Source organism: Mirounga leonina, unplaced genomic scaffold (genome assembly GCF_011800145.1).
Source record: "Mirounga leonina isolate KUSES-001 unplaced genomic scaffold, KU_Mleo_1.0 Mir_200, whole genome shotgun sequence".
Lineage (NCBI taxonomy): Eukaryota > Metazoa > Chordata > Mammalia > Carnivora > Phocidae > Mirounga > Mirounga leonina.
The window spans coordinates 28,319,976-28,333,519 of record NW_023270503.1 but is presented as its reverse complement, the minus strand read 5'-3'; the positions used below and the strand labels follow the sequence as shown (position 1 = coordinate 28,333,519).

General features: G+C 52.9%; 1 protein-coding gene across 2 annotated transcripts in view; it reads left to right on the top strand.

Moving 5' to 3' along the window:
• Positions 1-13,127, top strand: part of MEOX1 (mesenchyme homeobox 1) — a 20,008-nt gene extending 6,881 nt beyond the window's left edge. The window contains exons 2-3 of one of the 2 annotated variants that reach the window (XM_035027223.1): positions 10,023-10,195; positions 11,476-13,127. In XM_035027223.1, coding sequence (XP_034883114.1) covers positions 10,023-10,195; positions 11,476-11,598 — 296 coding nt within the window. In that variant the 3' untranslated portion in view covers positions 11,599-13,127. The remainder of the gene's footprint in view (positions 1-10,022; positions 10,196-11,475) is intronic. The other variant, XM_035027224.1, reaches the window with a different exon arrangement.
• The last annotated feature ends 417 nt before the right edge of the window (positions 13,128-13,544 follow it).

The following is a 13,544-nucleotide window of genomic DNA, read 5'->3' as shown; positions in this document are numbered from 1 at the left end:
AGGGAGAGAGAGAATCTTAAGCAGACTCCATGCCCAGCGTGGAGCCCAATACGGGGCTCGATCTCACGACCCTGAGATAATGATCTGAGCCAAAATCAAGTCTGATGCTTAACCGACTGAGCCACCCCGGTTCCCTTTAAACTATTTTGAGTTAATTTTTTTATATGCTGTAAGGTGAGGGTCCAGCTTTATTCATTTGCATGTAGATATCCAGTTTTCCCCACATCATTTATTGAAGGTTGTCCTTTCCCCCCTGTGTAGCCTTAGCACCTTTGTTGAAGATCCTTTGACCATATATGTGAGGGTTTACTTCATAAGTATTCTGTTCCATCGTTCTCTATGTCTGACTTTATGCCAATGCCATACTGTTGTGATTATTGCAGCTTTGTAATATGTTTTAAAATCAGAAAGTGTGAGGCCTCCACCTTTGTTTCTCTTTCTCGGGATTGTTTTGGCTGCACGGGGTCCTCTGAGATTTTTTCTATTTTTGCAAAAAATGCCATTGGGATTTTGATAGGAATTGCACTGAATCTGTAGATCACTTTGAGTCATAAGGACATTTTAACAATATTAAGTCTTCTAATCTAGAGACATAGGATGTCTTCCCCTTGTGTTGTGTCATCTTTCATTTCTTTCAAAATGTTTTGGAGTTTTTAGCGTATACATCTTTTACCTCCTTCGTTAAGTTTATTCCTAAGTGGGCTTTTTTTTTTCTTTTTGATGCCATTGTCAATGTAAATTATTTCCGTAATTTCCCTTTCAGATTGTTCATTGTTCATGGATAGAAACGCCACTGATCTTTGTGTGTTGATGTTCCATACTGCAACTTTGCTGAATTCATTCATTAGCTCCAAGAGGTATTTTTGTGGAATCTTCGGGGGTTTCCATATACAGGACCATGTCATTTGCAAACAGAGATCATTTTACTCCTTCCTTTCCAATTTAGATGCCTTTTATTTACTTTATTTTATTTTTTATTTTTTCACCTGACTGCTCTGGCTAGGACCTACAGTATTATGTTGACTAGAAGTAGCAACAATGAGCATCCTTGCTTGTTCCTGATCTTAGAGGAAAAGCTTTCAGTCTTTCATCATTGGGTATGAGTTTACCTTTCATCCAGAGTTATAGCATATGACTGCCTTTCTCCCTAAAACTGAAGTGTCTGGAGGGCCAGGATGGTATCTGATTCACCTATGTAATCTCCCTCGCGCCTGCTGGAGCATTTACCCCAGGAGGAGCTCATTCACTGTGTGATCAGTAGTCTCCATTACAGCCTGGTGTTCATTCATTCATTTTCTCCCCTTCTTTCTGAGAGGGCCTCCACTGGCTGGCCTGAGGGTTTCCAGCATGTGTGATATCCTTCTGTAAAATGCATCAGGACTTTTATAGTCTCACTCATGAAACAGTGTGCAGAGAGCCCGACTTCGATCATAAAACCAGCCCGGGTCAGGGCTAGTGCTGGGGTCAGAAAGACACATAAACAGCCACATATGGAGGCTGGGCTGACTCTGCATGATTCCCCATGGGGTACTCAGGTCAGCGCCTAAGTACTAGGGCCACCATGGCTGCTGTGGCTGAGCAATGAGGTGGACCCCATGGCAGGACAGTTAAGGGGGGCGGCTGTGGCTGGGCAGCTGGCGGGCGCAGCTGTCCTAGGGACACGTGGCTATGTTTCTGGTCTAGAGGAAAGGGCACCTTTTTCTAATTTGCAGAGAGGTCTCCTGTGGACTAGCATCAGCCTTGCCAAGCACCCCTCCTGGCCTTGCTCCCTCTCCTTAGTGGTGAGCACCGGCTATGAGGATCTGGGGGTGGGCAGGGGATGTGTCTTAGTCCACCCGGGTTGCCAAAACAAAATACCATAGACTGGGCGGCTTAAACAACAGACACTTATTTTCTCACAATTCTGGAAACTAGAAGTCAAAGCTCAAGATGTCAGCCAGTTTTAGTTTCTCTGTAGGCTTCTCTCCTTGGCTGGCAAACGGTCATCTTCTTGCCATGTCCTCACTCGGTCTTTCCTCTGTGTGTGGGCATCCCCGGTGTCTCCCTATGTGTCCTAATCTCCTCTCCTTATAAAGACACCAGTCAGATCGGATGAGGGCCCACCCTAACCAGCGCTTCATTTTAACCTAATCATCCCTTGGGCGATACTATCTCCAGATACAGTCACATTCTGAGGTCCTGGGGGTTAGGACTTCAACATATTCACAGGGGAGGCAATTCAGCCCATAAACGAGAGGCACAGGGACAAGGACAAGGTTTTAGCAGTGGCACCAATGCTCCAGTCAAAAACCTTTAGTGAAAAGCAACATCTCACAGGGGTGCGCGACCTCAGAGTTTTCCTGGCTCCAGGTTCTTTTGGCCACTCCAGCTTTCCCACTCAAAGCATCGTTTCTGGCTACAAATAGATCCCTGCATGCTTATCTTATATCTATAGGGAGAGACACTTTTATTTTTTATTTATTTATTTATTTTAAAGATTTTATTTATTTATTTGACAGAGAGAGACAGAGAGAGAGCACAAGTAGGCAGAGTGACAGGCCGATGGAGAGGGAGAGACAGGCTCTCCGCTGAGCAGGGAGCCGGATGTGGACCCCAGGATCATGACCTGAGCCGAAAGCAGCCGCTTAACGGACTGAGCCACCCAGGCGCCCCAGGGAGAGACACTTTTAGGAATGTATCTAAAGAAGTGGGCTGTTTGGCAGAGGAAGAAGGAAAGGAGGTGATAATGAAATACACGGACAACGTCCGTGTCACTTGGGTCAGCAGAGGGACAGTGAGTACCATGCTGGGTGATCTCCTATCCATGCCCACCCTCCTTGCTGGGCTGCAGCCTCGTAAAAGGGGGCGGGGCAGGGGGGCGGGGTTCGGGGGCTAATGTCAAGTGCACTGACAGGGCAGACCCAGACTGAGTCCCCATCCACAGCTTCCGTTCTGCGTGAGCTCGGGTGAGTCCCACACCTCAGAGTACCACTCTCTGAAAAATGATCGCGGTATCTACCCCATAGGGTTGCTATGGGACAAGATGGGATCACAGATGTAAAGACACAGCCAGCACTTGGTAGCCCCTCAATCCATTGTTCCCAAACCCACAAAGGAGCCCTCCTCTTTTCAAAATCTTCCCTGATCCTGGCTGCATCCCAGGTGGCCTGTGCTCAAAGCCTGGCAAAGCAGTGACCCGAGGACAGAGGGGGCCTCGGAAGCCTGCTACCAGCTGGGCCGGCCTGTGTCTGCAGGCTCACTGGTCCAGGGTCACTGCAGTGCTGGGCAGGGTGTGGTCTGAGGGGCCACAGCGGCAGCAGCCCCTCTCGTTCCAACTCAACCCCAGAACCCCCAGCGAGGAAGAAGCCTTAGGAGCCAGAGTGGCCAGTGTGGAAGGAGAGACAGGAACTCCACGTTCCTCTTGCCTCCTGCCTCCTGGTCAGAGCTCCTGCCCCCTGTCAGGCAGAGGTTGGGGCCCCCATCAAGACCCTTAGCCACTGTCTGACCTCAGAGGCATCAGCACAAAACCCGTGACCGAGCCCGCTCAGGCCCCACCCAGATACAGTCTGGAAGTTCTGCAGAAAATCAGTATCCACCAAAACAACAAAATTCTGACCAGCACCTAAGACATAAGGGCCCAAAGAGCCGTTGGGCTCTAAGAAGGTCAGTGGAGAGGTAGCCTTGGCCCTGCCTACCGCCGGCCAGGCTAGGGGCTCAGGAGTCCTGCCCTACTCGCCTTTTTCTCTGGCTTGAGCAAGTCAGGGCGTCTGGGCCCAGGGAGGTGGGGATGAGCCCAGAGGCAGAGCAGCTCTTTCTGAAGGCAGGACTCGAGGTCCCTTCAGGCCCCGGGAGGCAACCCCTTCCCCCCAGTGCCCTTTCTGCTCACTGAGCTGGGCTTCCCTGGCCTCTGGCCAGGATTCCTCCCCCGCCCCCCACCCCAGCCTTTTCTAGTTCATGTTTTCCCTGTTTTCCTTGAACACAGTGGTGGAGGAACAGTGTGAGCAGTGGGGCCTGGTCCTAAAGCCCACACTTCCTTTGGTGACAGCTGAGGGCGACATCTGGAACGTATAAACACAAACAAAGTCCACAGCTGCCCATGCCTCCCCCCAACCCATCTCAGAGGCTTGCTGCAGCTCCCCACCCTCATTTCCACTGCCTCCCTTCGCCTTCACCTCTCTGCTCCCCTCTTCCACGGTCCCCCACACCCCATCTCATCGCCCATCCATTCCACTCTCCCTTGTACCTCATAGCCTCACTGCCCCCACCCCACAGGGGTCCCTCGGCAAAGACTGCTGTAGCACCAGGCGTTTCCATTTCAGAAGAATCTGCTTCTCTCCTAGAAAACATACTTCGAATTCCCCAGCCCCGCTGCTGGGCTCCTCAAAGAGGCTGGGAGCCCTCCCCATGTCTCTTCGGTCACCTACCGGAGACACAAAGGGCCCAGACATTGAGGTGGGTGGGCCTCACTGGGACCCAATGAGAAAGGAAGCCAGGGAGGTCCTGGATGCAAATACCCAACTGGTCTCGGGCTGGTTCCATCTGGGTCCTATCTATTTTGATGGGCTTTGACTCCTCCTGAAGTTGAAAGTATCAGAACTAACAAGGATGTCAAAGGCCAGCACTGTGACAGCCCAGGAAGCCCCAGACACCGTTTTCAGAGGGTTTGCCAAGGTCTCCCCTGCTGACATTGTGCCCCAGGGATCCCCCCCCTCCCCGCCCCTGACCTGCACACGGACACGTCCCTGGGGCGAGCACAGCCTCCATGCTGGCCACGCCCCTCCCAGGGCAGCCCCGGAGTGGTCCCGGGGAATTCCAGCAAGCCTTTTAGTCCCTGGGTCTTCATTTCCTCCTCGGTTCCATGGGCTGATGTGTACCTTATCTACCCTACAGTATACGTAAGGGGACGCAACAGGAAACAGCCTAATGTGTGAAAATAGCTTCCGGTCATGGAAATCTGGGTTTGCGGTCCAGCCCTGCCTGGAGGCCCTCTCTCGCCTACTCTAGGCTCCCCTGTAAAATGGAAAGGTGCCCAGAGATCAGCTCTAAGCCTCTTCCGGCACTACTGTTCTATGATTCCGTAGTACATGTGCAAGCCCCAGAGACGTTTACCTCTGGGGAAAAGAGAGCCATTGTCAACTGCAGAAGTGTTATTTGAATGTACCGCATGTGACTTTCTATCTGGTCTTGGATAGGAATTTATGTAAAACGCTGTGACCACTGGGGAGTAGGGATACAGGCCTCCAAAAAGGCGTGCTCCCCAGAGTCTGTCTGAACTTCCTTGCAGTCCGATAAAGCTGTCTGCTAACTTTAGGAAGGCCTGCCAAAACTGACAGCTTTTTGTGAAATAATTTACCTTGGATGGTGTAAAAGCTCACGGTGCGGACCGCAATCACACATACATCCTATTTGCGTTGCTCTGGGCACGACGGCCCCATCACGGCCTGGCTGGCCGGCTCTGGCTCGGAGGGTCCCGCGCGGGGGCTGGGGCAGGACGGAGCTGCTCCTCCTGAGCCCCGGAAGGCAGCCTGCTGAGCACCAGCCTCCTCCCTCTGCACCCCTGCCCCTGAGAGAGAAGCAGGGCCAGGATGCCTGAGATGGGACTCTGGTCCGTGCTAGGGACTGTGCCTGGAACCACGCCTCCGCTGGAAGGCTGACATAACAGTGACCAGACACAGACCCAAGCAGAGACGCAGAGAAGTAGCGCCACGGTGCTCGGGGTTAACACGCGTGACCCGCGGCATTTTACCTTCTCGGCAGCCTTCCGAGCATGGTGCATGGAGCTGTTCTTGTTTTGCAAAGGAAGAAACTGAAGTTCAGAGAACTTGAGACACTTGCCCAAGGTCAGAGAGCTCTTTCTTGGAGCCTGCTCGGGCCCGGATTCTCCAAGGGCTCCTCAGACACATCTCCTCCATTCAGCTCGGGGCGGGGAGCTTTGCACATCAGCAGGAGACAGAAACTCCCTGGCAGAGCCCTGACCTGTGAGCCGAGGACCTTGGGAAGGCCGGGGAGGGCCTGGGGACAGAGCACCCAGCAAGACTCCAGATCTGACGGAAGGGAGGAACTAGGAGCCCAGACAAGAATATTGGCAACCGGAGGGACCTCAAATTCAAGGCCAGGGGTTCTTAACAGAAGAGAGAGTAGGGAGAGGAGAAGAGGATGTCAGGGCTGCATACTGGGAAAGGACTCTGACACCAGTCCAATCCCGTGCCCCTCCCCATGAGGAAACTGAGGCCCAGAGTAGGAGGCAGGCACCTCAACGAAGGTGTACCCTCCTGGGATCAAACTATCCTGAGGGTAGTGTGCATGTGAGCGGGCAGACTAACCCCCACCCCGCTCCCAGCCTGAAATGGCTCCTGGTTTATCTCCATCCTTCTTTTTCTATGTTGATGACAATGTTGCAGAACAAAGAGAACCAGAACTTCCACTTCGATTGTCATAGCTAGCCTCCCATACTTCAGGCCCTCTTGTCATTTCTAACGGTGATGAGAGGCCTCTTCCCTGAGAGGCTGATGAGGAGCAGCTGTTCTCTGGGTGCCCCTCTCCCACCCGCCCCCCTTCGCGGCTGTTGCCCCAGGTTCACTGACTTCCCAGCCCCAGCTCCTCTGTCCCATTTCCTCTTCTTTCCCACCCTGAGGCCCAGCGCCCACCTCGGGACAGTAAGAGGAGTGGGGAGGTGGGCAGGGAGGGGCCCAGTAACCAGTCCAAGATCAGCTCAAAGGGGTCCTCTCCCTACCTCCCCTCATCTCTCTTGGGAGGCTAACGTGCAGGACTGGAGAGAGTGGGCTGTTTTCCGGTGCACCTGTGTGCACCTAAGCAGGCCTGGGAGAAGGGGAGTGTGGGTGAGGGCACCAACCCAGGAGAGGGCCTCCAGGAGCACTGGGTGTGGAGACTCCAGGTCCAGCCCTGAGCCTGCAGATGCAGATGAGAAACTGAGGCCAGCATTGACCACTGCACCTCTAGTCAGATGAATCTGGGTCCCAATCTCAGTTCTGCACCCCGCCCCCCCCCCCAAACTGCTGGACACACCAGGCAAGTTCCTGGGCCTTTCTGAGGCTGGTTCCTCCTCTGTATACTGAGTAGGATCTAGCAAATGTTTAGCAAGTACTGTACCAGGTACAGTAACAAGTGAGAAAAAGCAGTTTCATCCCTGGGGGGAGAAAGAGAGCGCTATTAAATCATCACACAACTCCACAGGACGATGCTAAAGGGGACAATAATAGTACCTTCCCCTAGGGGTGTTTGGTGGAAAGGATGAAATGGATCTGAGAACATAGAAGCCTTCAAGAAACCACAGCTGGTACTCTCCCAGCCCCTCAGATGGCATCTCTCAGAGTGGAAGAATTGGAAGAATATGTTTTTGTTTAAGCACTTTAAAGTTTTAAAAGCATATTCCCCACACAAGAGCTGGTCCAGGCTTCCCAGTAACCCTGGGAGGTAGGTGCTTTATTGTCCCCAATTTCTTGATGAGGTGACTGAAGCCCAGAGAGGTTAAGTGACTTCCTCAAAGGCCCCCAGCGAGGAGATGGAGGCCTCAAACCCTGACACGAGTCATCTTGGTTTTACACCCCCTCAGTCGTGAAAGGAAAGGGCTGGGAACCACCCTGAGCCCTGGGACAGGAGTGGGTGGGAAATGAGCCGGGTCTCTGCCAGCTGAGATGTGCTCTGGGAAGGCTGACCTTCCTTCCCCGGCCGGCGGCTGTGCGTGGGGATCCCCGGCCTGGGGCTGTGCGTCCTTCCCTCCAGCCCACGCTCCCGCTCCCGCTGGAGGGGTCTAGGCCAGCCTTCCCCCAAGCCCGTGGGACGCGCCCCCTTCCTGCCCCCAGGCGCGCCCTGCGGGCGGCCAACCCCAACCCCAGCAGCCGGGCACTGGGGAGCCCCCGGAGGGGACAGCGCCCCTCTGCCTTCTCGGTTCCCACAGGGACACCCCGATCGCTTTACTATGCGCCCTCCACCAAGCCGCCACCCCGGCTCTGCGCCGGGCTGCTGGGTGGCTGGGATGGAGGGCCTGGAAACTGAAACACAAGGGACTGAATGGAAAGCAGGAGAAGGAACTGTGGAGAAGGGAACCAGGGGGCTGAGGTTCCCGACTGGACCGGGGCTGACGAGGGGTCTCCACCTCCCCACCCGCTCTGCAGTGTGGCTGGCTGCTTTGTGGGGGGGTCTTCCCTGCCCTCTACCAACCCATCAAAAAGCCCCCACCCCGGGCCAGCCCCCGACAACAGGGACTCCCCCAAAACAAGGACTCCCCCCCAACACACACCCTGGCACAGATGAGGTCCCTAAGGGGGCACAGGGTGGGCACACCGCTTTCAATAAAGCACCTAACTCTGAGTCACGGGGCCTCCAGGTCTGTAAAAGGACAGTGAAATGAAAGACTTCCAAATTTTAGAGCCCTGCAAGAAAAATGGTTCCTGTAGCCATTCACCGAACACGTGGCCTGCATTGTTAATTGTGTGGGTGTCTTGGTCTCCTTCGGGCCGCCTCCCCACCCAGCTCCACCACTGAAGTGAAGGTAGAGCCGCCCCTCAGCTTGCTCGGGGGGATAACATATAGTCCCTGTCCTTTGTACAGCACTCTACAGTTTGTAACCCCTTCCTACGTGGATTTTACTTGAACAGCATGTGAGTCAAACTGCCTGGGTTTGATTTCTGCCTCAGCCAGTCACTGGCTGGACCAACTAGATGAACTTGAACAACTTGCTTAAACGTCTCTGGGTTTAGTTTTCTGGTCTATACAGTGTGGGGCTAATACAAGAACTCACCTGGCTGAGTTACTGGGAGGATTAAGTGGCTGATACGTGTAAGGTGTTTGCTCCCCGCACCTCTGTTAGCCGTTATGATGGAGCTCCTGCTGTCTCTAACGCAGAGCCCAGAACTTTCCAGACTTGGCCCCTCCCGGTATCAAAGTGGGAAAGAAGCTTAAGGCAGCACTTCTCAGTTTACATGTGCACACAACTCCCCTGGGGATCTGGCTAAAATGTGATTCTGATTCAGCAGGTCATGGGTAGGGCCCGAGATCCTGCAAGTCTGACCAACTTCCGGGCCCTGCTGCTGTGGCCGTGGTACCCTCTGAGAAGTGAGGTCTTAGAGCGGGGGTTTGTAAACTTGACCGTGTGTCACAATCACCTTGAAGACTTATTGCTGGGCCCCACCCCCAGAGTGTCTGATTCAGTAGGTCTGGGATGAGGCCCCAGGATATGCACTTCTGACAGTTCTCAGGTGATGGTGATATCTCTGAGGACAGAGAGCCTCAGTTTTAGAACCTTTGCCCCACAAACTTATAGCCATTACTAATGTCAAACAGGGGGTGGGTGGGTGGAGGTTGGATAGTAGAAATCATTAAACAGCCAAGAGCAGCTTCTCGTGCTTTGGGGATAAAAAAAGTTTGGGGTAGGGGCGCCTGGGTGGCTCAGCCCTTAAGCGCCTGCCTTGGGCTGGAGTCACGATCCAGGAGTTCCGGGATCGAGTTCCGGGATTGAGCCCCGCATCAGGCTCCCTGCTCAGCAGGGAGTCTGCTTCTCCCTCTTCCCCTCAACCTGCTCATGCTCTCTCTCTCTCTCTCAAATAAATAAATAAAATCTTTTAAAAAAAAAGTTTGGGGTAGGGGTGTGGTGGATGCACCTGAGGTTGGGAGCCAGAAGACTTCCCAGTTCTCAGGGGGTTAAAGCACTAGAAGGAATGATAAAGGGACAATGTGGGTTCTTTCTCAATATCCTTTAAAAAAACAAGAGAAACAGGGGTGCCTGGGTGGTTCAGTTGGTTGGGCATCTGCCTTCGGCTCATGTCATGATCCCAGCGTCCTGGGATCGAGTTCCGCATTGGGCTCCCTGCTTGGTGGGGAGTCTGCTTCTCCCTCTGCCCCTCCCCTCTGCTCATGCTCATGCACGAGCCCTCTCTCTCTCTCAGATAAATAGAATCTTTAATATAAAATAAAATAAAAAATAAAAACAAGAGAGACAAGGAAAGGCTGCCCTGACTCTTAAGGACAAAAGAAAGGGAGTCTCTGCGGCTCACATGTTCCCGTTTGGGATGCTTTCTCCCCAGACAACCAGGAGAGCCGAGGGAAGCCCGAGGGCGGCAGCAAGGCTCGCAAGGAGAGGACAGCCTTCACCAAGGAGCAGCTGCGGGAGCTCGAGGCCGAGTTTGCGCACCATAACTACCTGACCCGGCTTCGGAGATATGAGATTGCCGTGAACCTGGACCTCTCCGAGCGGCAGGTGCGGTCCAGGGGGCCCTCCTCCTCTGGCCATCCCTCCTTTCCTCTGCTCTCTCATCCCCCAACCTTCCCACCACTCCTCCCTGAACCTTCTCCTTTCTCTTCTCCCTCTGCCCAGTCCAGTGGTTCTCAACTGTGGCTCTACCTGAATCACCGGCAGAGAGTTTAAAAACACCGATGTCTGGCTTTAGAGATTGTTTTCATTGGTCTGGGATAGAGTTCAGACATCAGCATCTTTTCAAAGTTCCCCTAGGTGGTTCTCACGTGCAGCCAGCGTTGGAACTCTGATCTGGTTATCCCCAAACTTGAGTGTGCACTGGAATCACCTCAGCCCTTGTTTAAAATGCAGATTCGAAGGGGCGCCTGGCTGGCTCAGTCAGTGGAGCAGACGACTCTTGATCTTGGGGTCATGAGTTCAAGCCCCATGTTGGGTGTAGAGATTACTTCAAAACTAAAATTTAAAACTCAAAAAAAAAAAAAATGCAGTTTCCATAACTCTGGAGAGTGACTTTGCAGTAACAATAAGTGGGACTGGGAGTCTGCCTTTCTAGTAAGCTCCCCAGGTGGTTCCTGGACACCTCTAAAAAAAAACTTCCTAGCCCTTTTGTTTGGGGTTTTCCCTCCGAGCATTCCACCCACACCCACGTTCTAACGTGGAGTAAAGTATTATAATAATAATAGTATTTGAAAGCAGCTTGCAGTTGATGAGGGGCTCTGCCAGAGGGCTCGGTTTAGAAAACTAAGATGCAGATCCTGCCTCTACCACTTCCTAGCCTTCTGACCTCTGGGCCTCGTCTCCTGACCTCTCTGGGTCTCCAGGGTCATGACCCCACCCTGCGGGTAATGCTGCAGCTGAGATGAGAAAATACGCAGACCAGAGCTATCTAAACTGACAAGTGTTTTATGAACGTGCCTAAGGATGAGACTGGTGATCCTCTGCTCCCAGACCCTTGGGTAACAGAAGCTAGAAGGAGGAGGTGTTGACATGGGAGGGGCGGGGCATGTGAAAGTGGGTGGGGCCAAATGCCAAGTGACTTTTAGACCCTGTCCCCAGACCGGCAGGCTTTCTGACACAAAGACAGGGAGGCACAAGAGAGGTCTCTGGGCAGATTGATGTGTCCTCCCTTTTGTCTCGATTCCTGGTGCCATTGGAGGAGCTGGGCAGGACAAGCGGAGGTTCCAGCTGGGGTCCCTGGAACTGCAACCTGTTGTCTTGAGCATCTATATGGGGAGGTAGTTGCACCTCCCTTGATGACCAGGTTCCTTTGCTTCCTCCGTCAGGTCAAAGTGTGGTTCCAGAACCGAAGGATGAAGTGGAAGCGTGTGAAAGGGGGTCAGCCAATCTCCCCCAATGGGCAGGACCCCGAGGATGGGGACTCTGCTGCCTCTCCAAGTTCAGAGTGAGATTCTCCATGGAGAAAGAAAGACTGAGGACTGAGCCCCCTACCCAGCTACCCTCACCCCAGTCCTCACCCAACCTCACCTTCACCTTCTCCCGCTGCCCCCCTACCCAGGGCAACCTCTCCACATCTTGCAATGACTCTTAAACACGAAGCTGTTCAGCATCCCTGGGAGCCTTGAAGTTTCCCAGAAAGTTCTCTCCAGTTTTGCTCTGTCTTAGCAGCCCCTTCCCCAAGGCCGTTACTTCCCACAGTTCTCATGGAATCATACAGAAGCCCGACTGGACCCAAGCGAATCTGGGAACAGCCCCAGACACACTGCTGCTCGGGGTCTCTCGGCTGCTGCCCGCCCCTCCTGCCACCCCCTCCCTCCGACACCAGCAAGCCCTCCTCCAGGCCCGGACACCACCTGGTCTGCTGCGTGAGGAGCCTTGGGACCAGCTAGTGACGTGTGAAAGCAAATGCTCCAAAGGAAGGAAATGACTAGAACACATACACACACCCTAGACTACCCTTCCTTTCTGGGTTCCGTATCTGAGGCTTTGGGGAGCCTTCAGTTGTCCCGAAACCCCAGGGAGAATCAGTATGAGGAGCGTTGAGGACAGAAACTCAGCTGCTGCCAATCAGAAACCCAGTCCTTGTCTCCCAAAGTTGTTGGCTGAATGGGCAAGTTTATAACACGGGCTGGAGGAAGACGGTCGGAGAAACAGCCTGGTGTAGGTGGTCCCCATACGGGCCCGTTTGAACTGGCTTGACTGCGTGGCTGAGAACGGACCCAGGACAGCACCTGCCTCTTCGGAGTCGATTCGGGGATAAAGCTGGGACTGCTGAGCTGGCCCCAGAGCCAGAGAGCAGCTATTCCTTTTAAATCCACAGTTTGGGGATTGAACACCTATCCAGACACTCACATTATTGAGTTGGGGGCTGGGAAGTGTTTCCATGTCCCGAGGATGAAGAGATCATACTAGGCCCAGTGAGTGACAGCCTAGAAATGTGGAACCCTGCAGTAGAAGTATCCTGTGCTTTCAAGGGACCCGGTCTGCAAATGGCGACAAAAAACCAATCCCTCTTTCTCCATGGGATGCATCTGAGCCCTTCCAATGTGTTCCACGATTGCTGTTATGACGGGAGGAGTTGCTAAGTTTATGTACGGGAACTGCCCAGATCTTCTGGGGTGACACTCCAGGACTGATGGCCAAACAGCCTGGGGTGACCCAAGCCTTGGAGAGAGACCCCTGCTGGCCTCAGTACTCTGTCTCCCAACACCAGCTGGTGTTGCAGAGGGAGGTCAGCAAGAGTTTGGAGCTCTTGTGTGTAGATTTAATCACTCACATGTAAAAAAAACCCCACCTCCCCACCCCGAAAGGACAACCGCTCTGGAAAATGATTGCCAAATGAGATGGCTGGTTAGAGCACGTGTCATTTTTTTCTAAAGCATATTTCATATATTTTCTTAAGATTACGTCAAGTTAACGGTGCAAGGTTAATTCACTTAGTAAGAAAACTCTTGGAGAAATAAAATCAATAAAAGAGCATAGTTCTCAGGCCTTTTTCTTTGCAGAGCTAAGAACCGTGTTCTCTCTGTGGGCAACCCGCTGATGCTCGTGTGATGATCAGCCGGACAATGTCTAAAAACAAAGAAAAAAAAGGGAAAAAATCACTTAGATCAAGGTATCCCCTTTTAGGTTCTTCAAAATGTGGGGGTGCAAACGTCATCATTGGAAAAACTATGCTGCTCTCCCTTTGCAACTGCATTGTCCTCATTCCCCCTTATAAAATGTTAGCTGTCAGTTTCCCTAACCTACGGCTTATCAAATCATTGAAGTTCTGTAAACAAAAGATGAATTCTTTTGTTAATAAAGGAATCTTGGCCATAAACTAACCACCCCTAACTTGGGGGGGGCGGGAGGAGCAGAGGGAGAGGAAGAGAGAGAATCTCAAGCAGACCCC